This window comes from Juglans microcarpa x Juglans regia, chromosome 4D (genome assembly GCF_004785595.1).
Source record: "Juglans microcarpa x Juglans regia isolate MS1-56 chromosome 4D, Jm3101_v1.0, whole genome shotgun sequence".
In the NCBI taxonomy this organism is placed as follows: domain Eukaryota; kingdom Viridiplantae; phylum Streptophyta; class Magnoliopsida; order Fagales; family Juglandaceae; genus Juglans; species Juglans microcarpa x Juglans regia.
Genome location: NC_054600.1, coordinates 29992952 through 30001505, shown reverse-complemented (window position 1 = coordinate 30001505; position 8554 = coordinate 29992952). Strand labels below are relative to the sequence as shown.

The 8554-nt window shown below is 38.3% G+C and overlaps 1 protein-coding gene across 2 annotated transcripts; it reads left to right on the top strand.

Moving 5' to 3' along the window:
* The first annotated feature begins 102 nt into the window (after positions 1 to 102).
* On the top strand, positions 103 to 4511 carry LOC121260611 (interferon-related developmental regulator 1). Of its 2 annotated transcripts, XM_041162548.1 has the most exons (13): positions 103 to 474; positions 680 to 851; positions 1074 to 1154; positions 1611 to 1693; positions 1777 to 1892; positions 2004 to 2114; positions 2336 to 2445; positions 2710 to 3019; positions 3097 to 3174; positions 3265 to 3315; positions 3413 to 3502; positions 3627 to 3704; positions 4242 to 4511. In XM_041162548.1, exons 1-13 carry the CDS (start codon positions 465 to 467, stop codon positions 4290 to 4292), a joined length of 1341 nt encoding a protein of 446 aa, XP_041018482.1. In that variant the 5' UTR covers positions 103 to 464; the 3' UTR covers positions 4293 to 4511. The 2 variants fall into 2 exon arrangements, with proteins under 2 accessions (XP_041018482.1, XP_041018483.1); XM_041162549.1 differs by lacking the exons at positions 103 to 474; positions 1611 to 1693 and having other exon boundaries at positions 708 to 851.
* Positions 4512 to 8554: the final 4043 nt, after the last annotated feature.

The window sequence follows — 8554 nt, the reverse complement described above, 5'->3', positions numbered from 1 at the left end:
AAACTAATGGATTCCTCAGCCCCAAGCCTGCCATGCCAGCCACGTAATGACCCCCTCCCCATTCGAAATTACCGAATGTACCCCTCTACGAAGCTCGCCCGAATATTCCACACCACGCAATTTGAATGGAATTATTATTCCGCATCCCCCGACCTCTCGCCTCACCTGCGTTTCTTTTAAATCCCTTTCCCAATTTCGAAACCTTTCTTCTTTCCCTTGTTAATTCACAATTTCTCTTGCCGAGAGATTTTCCTTTGTACCCTTGAATTTTAATGGCTCATTCTTCCTTCGAATCAACTCACCCTTTGTTGTTGTTGTCGTCGTCATTCTTGTCCTTGTTTTCTTCTCTCATTTCTATTCATTTCAATTCGAACGATAACATATTTTCAAAGCCTTCCCTTCCTCAGATTCTCTGTCAATCTTGTAGCTCTTTCTGACACCGAAAGTAGGAGGAGTCCTCACCGATGGGAAAGCGTGAGCCTTTTTTTCCCCCTATTTTAATTGAACTTAGGGTTTTTATTCTGATTGTCTTGTAAGTTATTTTTACCGGAAATTGACCAAAGTTATTACCATATTCTTCTTCTTTCTTTATTTAGTTGGAATTTAATTTGCTTAAACTGTAGCTTGAACTTTAAACTTTGCAGTAATTCGTTGTTGTTGATGTTCTTGCAACTCACAGGCAATTCTCAACGTAAAAATGCTGCGATGTTTGAGAGCGATGATGATAATAGTAGTGTGAGCTCGTCTTCGACCACGCGGTCGGATCGAGTGCCCGTTTTGGGGACCGAAGAAGTCCAATTAGATAAAGACAGTTTACTAGAACAAGCTCTAGACGCTCTTTATGAAAAGAGGTATATTTACGTTTCAGTTGGATTGATTTTCGCTTATGAATGGGGTTTTTCTCTAAAGTATCTAAAATTAGGTTACGCGGGACTTCTTTCTTGTTAAGCTCGCAACCTTATAAGGAAGTCCGAGATATTTAAATTACTTTCTTCTTTCAACGATTATATTTGCGACCACGAGTTTCGCTAAATATTGGGGTTTTCTTTGTTACTCTTATTATTGACACAAAGGGGTTCCACAAGAGAAAAAGCTCTGGCATCAATTATTGAGGCTTTTAATAGCAGCTTGCAGCATGAATTTCTGGAAAAGAAGTACGTACCTTTTTCTTGTTTTTCTTTCTTTATTGGATCTTGGTTCTCTCTCGTTCTTCTTTAGGTGCCATAGGGCGAGATATACTAGAAATAGATGGAGAGAAGCTTCTTTCTGTGTTGTTTTCTTTTTGGAGGAGGGGTGCGAGGTAAGGTGTCTGATTATATAAGGGGAAGAAATAAGGGTCCCTGTTTGCTTTATTTGCTAGTAATAAATACAACCACTTTAGACTTGGATTCATTTAGTTGCTTTATCGCACCAAAACCATACAACTTTCTAAAGAACTCCGGTGTCACCCATGTGCTTTCTTTTTGAGATATAAGTGCTGTTCCAAATTGTACATCCGTCTTCTTTTTTGTGTCTATTTAGTGTTTGAAATGTGTATATATCACACTCCAGATATCCATTTTTTTTTTTCAAATTCTTGTGGATCCTCACAATCTTATGTTGTTCTTTAGATTTGCCACTTTACTGCTTCAGTGTCTGAACTCTGTTAAACGCGGGTCTTCTAAAGAGATATCTTTAGCTTCTCATGCCATTGGTTAGTTGCTTATTGTTTTGTTGACTCGTTTGCACTCTCTCCCAAATTGAATCTCAATTTCAATAGTTAATCCATTTTTGTAGGCTTGTTGGCCTTGACTGTTGGCCCTGGGGATAATGCACATGAAATATTGGAAGAGTTGATCAATCCTCTTTCACAGGCTTTTAAATCTGTGTCTGATTCACTAAAAATATCCGAGGTACAGGATGTTCAAAATTCTATTGATTTTATGGACATTTACTCCTTGATTGTCAAGAGCTTATTTGATACTCACATGTTGTTTTCTACATTCTATGGATTGTAATTGTAGTTGCTGGAGTGCTTGGCCATCATCACTTTTGTTGGTGGAAATGACTCTGAGGAAACAGAAAGGTCAATGCAAATAATGTGGCAAGTGGTTCATCCAAAATTGGGTTCTAATGTACGTATTTGTGCTCAACATATTTACTTTTGAATGTGTTTGACGGTGCCAATTTGATGCTTTTGATGTAGTTTGTAAAGATGCTTACTAAGATTTAACCAGTTAGCTATTTTGATTCTACAGGCGTGATAACTTGAAACAAGAATCCATGTTCTTTTTCTCCTTTTTTTCTGCCTGGTTCTGGGTTTTCTTAAATGGCCTAATGCTCTTTCATATTTTAGGTTGTTGCATCCAAACCCTCAGCAGCTGTCATAACTGCAGTGGTGTCAGCTTGGTCCTTTCTTCTGACAACTATGGATGGGTTCAGCCTAAATCCCAAGCATTGGCAGGAGTAAGTTGTTGATTTCTGTCCAGCACTTTATGTCCCTTTGCCTTTCCTTTTAGTTCACTTTTTCTTTCTCGAAACTAATTGTGCGCACTAATACACACCCACTGTACCACCTACACCATCTCATGCTTGGTGCAAAGGGTGTAGCTGCCACCTAACCGTGTAGGAGTCTTGAGGGAGATGACACCTGCACAGTCTAGATGCTATTGGCCACATAAGCCAGATATAATAAAGGAAATGAACTTACATCTTTAGGTAATGCTGCAGGTCAATATCATATTTATCAAGTCTGCTGGATAAGGATGACCGGTCTGTACGCATTGCTGCTGGTGAAGCGCTTGCTCTAATTTTTGAGATAGGAAGTGTGGAGAAGTTTTGTGGTGAAGCTAAAAGTTCAAATGATGGCTCTATTCAAGGAAGCAAACCTCGGGAAGGATTTTCACATATACAAGGACTGAAGGGGAAAATCATAAATCAAGTCAAAAACCTTTCTACCGAGGCTGGTGGCCGAGGTTCTGCTAAGAAAGATCTTAACAGTCAGCGCAACTTGTTTCGAGATATTCTAGAGTTTTTTGAGGTACTTCTTTGGTTTTCTAGCAAACAGATGTCTTACTGTTCCCTTGAGGCTGACAACAGACTTACTTTTTATATTAGGATGGTTATTGCCCTGAGACATCAGTGAAGATTGGTGGAGAATCATTACAGACATCCTCATGGTCTCAACTGTTACAGGTTTCACACTACCACCCGATCCTTTTATATTACTAGTTCGTGAATGTTGCTAACTTCAAATGTTCTTATATCAAATTCGAATGGTAACAGTTGAATTTTTTAAAGCGCTTTCTTGGGGGAGGCTTCGTTAAGCATATGCAGGTTGGTTTCCTATATGTTCTTGTCTGCTGCCAAGTTTTAATTGCTTGTTGATTTTCATTTTTTGTCTGAGTGGCTGTGGAAATTTTGATTGAAACAGGAAAATGAATTCCTTCATGATGTCTTTGGGTTCACACCAAAGAAGAAGCATCTTCTAGATGATGAACATCGTATATCGAGTGCTGAAAAGGTTGATTCTCATCTGCATTTGTTTCTCCTAGCTACTTATGTTTGGAATAATATTCATTTGAGTTTGTTGCTTGTCACATATTATATGTGTTTTATTTTTATGATTTTTTTGTGTCCTTTTACAGAGGATGTATAGGTCGCCCAACTCAGTTCTCAACAAGGCTAGGACCCAGCTACTTAACAAGCAGAGAATGTTATCTGAGGTTGGTTTTTCCTTTAGCACCCTGCAACTAGTATTATTCCATGGACTTTTTGGTGGGGTTTATTGATATGCTTAAATTACGTAGGCATGGTCATCTATGGATAGGATTTGTACTGTTAGGCCACTGTCTCTTTTTTGTTTATATATATATATAAGAAGACAATACATAATGGAGTGCTTTTGAATCTGATCGTATGTTAGTGGAATTAAAGTTTAATTTATTCAATCGAGAGGAATATGAGACGGAAACGTTAAGATGTGGATTTGATTTGGAGTAATGTTAATATTCTTTTTGTGGTAGTAAAGGACTAAGGTTATAAATGACTCGTAAAAGATTAACGTTTCTAAGTCAGTTTGCTTATAGTCAAATATTGTTGTCTTGTTGAATTTAAGCCAATTTTGTTCTGCAGTAATTAGTTTGGTGGCAACTATTATACACAGCTGCTGTTGGCATGTCTACTCGCACTGCAAATAGATAGGCGCACTTTATTTATGATCTTAATGCTGTATTCAATCTCCATTTCTATGGTGTATACAGGGTAGAAATGCTGGCCACTTCGCAGTCAACGTGGGTGATGAAGAGGTGTGAAGGCAAGATGTTGTGACACTCATATTTAAAACCTTGATGTAATCATATATGACGTGGTGGGCATTACACTACCATCTAGTTATATGCTACGTACCCAATTTCTCTATTAGCATCCCCGCATAAGAAATTTGTGTATTTGCTCAAGGATCTACATACACACATCAGATTTGTCATACCTTTATTCAATAGTTTTTCTACATTGCTCTGTTAAGACATTAATTGATGTTACATTCACAAACTAATTGTTATTTGCGATTACTAAAAAGCTTTTACATGGTCTCTCTCTCTCTCTCTATCTCTCTCTCTCTCTCTCTCTCAGTTTTCGATGGTTTGAGCCAGTCGGAGCGAGAGTTAAAACCGCTTCTTTAGCTGGCCTGGCCACATGGAAAGCAGCAACTGAATAAGCAGAGTCGGTTGCTTGGGTTGGGTTGTGTTTTGCTAGTTGGGTCCCTTATGTTCTCAGTCCAAAGAAGTAATTAAGCTAGCTAGCTCTGCCAGACCATTTGATAGCAGGATTGTTGAGGAAGTTTGAATGGAGGAATGAATCAAGATCGGAGAGATCATTACTATTACGTGACCATGCAGTAATTTCATGCAAATGAGTAAAAGATGATTGAAAACTTGGTTTCTCAAGTTATTTGTGCGCGTCTTCATGTGAGAAGAAAAAAAGAGCAGGGATTTTTGATCTTCAGATAGCATTTTTCTGGAAATATTATAAGAGATGATTGGTTGAGTTTTTTTTCCCCCATTTTTTAACCGATTGCAATTATGGGGCGGCTGAAGATTTAGGTGGAGATAAAACAACTGATCAGAACTTGCACGTGCTCATTATTAGTAGTAGGCCTGTGCAAAAAGCCCGATGGGCCGATCAACCCGCATGACCCGATTGGATTCACCTGACAATAGTCGGGTTCATTAGGTCCAGATCATCTAACGGGTTCGATAATTCTCATGTCGGTTGAAACCGATCACCGATAGATTTGATCTTGCGTCGATCTTCAGTAGATTTTGAACGAGTTACTTGTAAAAACCCGTCGATCTTTGACGGATTTTCCACTGCTAATCAGACCCACCAAGAAATCAACAGTTTTACATTTTTCTCTGAGAATTAATCAAGCAAAGCCTCTGCTTCCTCCAGAGGTGAAGGTCGTCGATGATTTCAAAGAAAATTAAATAGATCTTGAACTAGATCTCAAAGAAAATGAAATACATCACAAAGAAAATGAAATACATCATAAGCTTTATCACCAGTGAAGCATCTAACAAGTTCCAGAGGTAGAAGCGACGATCTGCGCACAGTGAGCCCTGACCACCCTCGACTTCGAGGACTACGTGGAGCCCCTTAAGGTGTACCTGCAGAGAGAGGGTGGGTTTGAGAGGGAAAAGGCTGAGCTGCAGAGGAGAGAAAGAGGAAGAGGAGGAACGAACGATGTGGGAGTCTCCACCATATCGCTCCGAAACCCACTAGGAGAGGCTGAGTTTGCAGAGGGAGGGTGGGTTTGGGAGGGGAAAGGCTGAGCTGCAGAGGAGAGGAAGAGGAAGAGGAGGAACGGACGATGTGGGAGTCTCCACCATATCGCTCCGAAACCCACTGGGAGAGGCTGAGTTTGCAGAGGGAGGGTGGGTTTGGGAGGGGAAAGGCTGCGCTGCAGAGGAGAGGAAGAGGAAGAGAAGGAACGGACGATGTGTGAGTCTCCACCATATCGCTTCGAAACCTACTGGGAGAGGCTGAGTTTGCAGAAGAGCAAGAAAGGGGCATGGGTCTGCAAATGATAGTGAACGGGTGAGAAAGATGATAAAAAGCAAGACAAACGGATTCGACCCGATCCGACATTTACAGGTCGGGTCAAGTCGAGCTAAAATCGACTTCACTACGGGTTGGATCGAGTCGGGCCAAAATTTGGTCGGGTCGAATCGGATTTCTGTGCAGCCCTAATTAGTAGATTCTTGAATGCCAAAGCAACAAGAAAATTGAATGCTCAGCATATATGCAATACTTGCTAGCTAGCTGTAATGGCCGTTCCAGTACTCCTTTTGTGATAGGTGATGATATCTATGAATGGGTCGAAATGCGTCGTGACAAGTGCATGCATATATTGCCTCGCAACATATAACAACAGCATAACTGAGCCCTCTCTTCCACCTCAACCAGCCCAATTGACACAGCGGAAAAGAATAAACAACTTATAATCAAATACGATATTTTTAAAAAAATTTTATTTGCAATTTGAGTGAGAGACAGTATATGTAATCTCATTAATGAAGGAAGATGAAAAAGAAAAAATCATTAGATGTTATTATAATTTTAATTTTTTTTTAAATATAATTGTACGAACTTTCATGACAATCTCGTCATTTATGCAGGCTTGAGTCATACATAGGTAGGGTTGCAGACACGTAGGGAGATGAGCATGTTTCTTAGGATTGATCTTCGGGTGAAGTTTGAACAGCTCACTTTTTCATAAATGAGAAAAAAAATATAGTTAATTTCAAGCCGCTCTTGAGCCGAGGTCAATTAGCTTTGTTCATTTACAGCTGCGGTTATAGTAATTACGATCCGATCAAGCCAGCGCCGAGCTAGCAGGAGCTAACCTTGGAGCCAAAAGCTAAAGATGAACATAATTAGCTGCTAACTGACAGTTAAACTGTCAGTGTCGGAGAACTGGTGAGAAAGGGTCCATGATAACGAAATAATAAGGCATGGGGAGTAGTTGAGACAGGCTCTCCTCTCGTCTTATTTATGTATCTATAAGAAGTACTCGTAGTGGCTATAGTAAGGGCCGTTTAAATATAAAAATGAGATGAAATAATTTTAAATAAAAGATAAAAATTTAAAAAAATATTGTAAGAATATTATTTTTTAATATTATTATTATTTTGAGATTTGAAAAAATTAAATTATTTATTATATTTTATATAAAAATTTAAAAAAATTATAATAATAAGATAAAATGAGATGAGATAAGATAAAAAATTTTCAAAATCTAACCGCGATCTAAAGTCTCATTGGCACGAATTCTACTTTGTTTTATGGTATAAAAAAGCCGAAACGCATTCAATTGAGTATGTTGGAATTGGATTAAAAAAGCCCAGATCGACCTTCATTCTTTTTTAAGGGTACCAGACGTGAAGAGTGGGGAAAATGGCGATCTACCCATGTGAGCACACTGCCCTGTAGGTTTGGGAGTGTCAAGTTTGAATGAATGATGGTGGGGGAATCAGGAGCAGTCAAAACATTGGGAATCCAAACTCCTACACTCTACCGACTACTTCCTGTAAAATACAAGGGAAGATTGGCAGGCACTTTTGTTGAAAGAGATGGCATGGGAGTTAGTGTGTATATATATATAGGTGCATGGTGCTTTGCTTTTGCGGGGTATAACCCTTTGTTTGTCAGTAGTTTTTTAAGACTCCAGCCACAAGCATGCTTGCATAGTTTCCCTCCATCTTTCTGTTTTCTTCCTGTCACCATTATATTGGGTGTAATTTCCTCCTTACCAACTTTCCAATTTCTGAATTCTATTACTTTAGTACTCCACCAAACTCCACATGTATATTTAACGTTTGGTTTGAGTTCTCTTCTTTCTTTCTTTTTTTTCCTTCACTGTTTCAATTCTCTCAAGCAAGTTTTAATGCATGGTGAGAGAACGTGTGCCAATGAAAGGGTACTCGCAGTGAAAGTACAAAATTATCAGGTAATACTGTTGGAAAAAGGATCCATCGTATAAGCTATATTTCATTCTGCGTGTATAGTTATAGTGTTGGAGATTATTCTCGGTCATGATTCTTCTTTGAGAGACTCACTCATATAAGAATCAAGATTATTTTCTGGGTAAGAGAGTTGCGAGGTTCTTAGTTTTCATATGATCCTACTCATCTTTAGCTGACTTTAGTAAGTGTATTCAGTTTGTAAAATATTTAATTAAATGGGATATAGTAAAATCAGTATTCAAACTCAAGATCCTGCTTTGATATTATGGGATCAAATCACTACTTGTTCTAAAAATTTAAGTTGATAGGAAGACAACACCTCTATTCAGGCTAATACCTAATTCTTATGTTTTAATACATTTGAGATCAACTTAACCATATTGTTTGAACTTTAGGAACTAATTGAGGGCTCGTTTGAATAGTGAGATGAGATGGTTTTAGATGAATTGAATAAAATATTGTTATAATATTATTTTTTCATATTATTATTGTTTTGAGATTTGAAAAAATTAAATTTTTTATTATATTTTGTGTAGGAATTTGAAAAAATG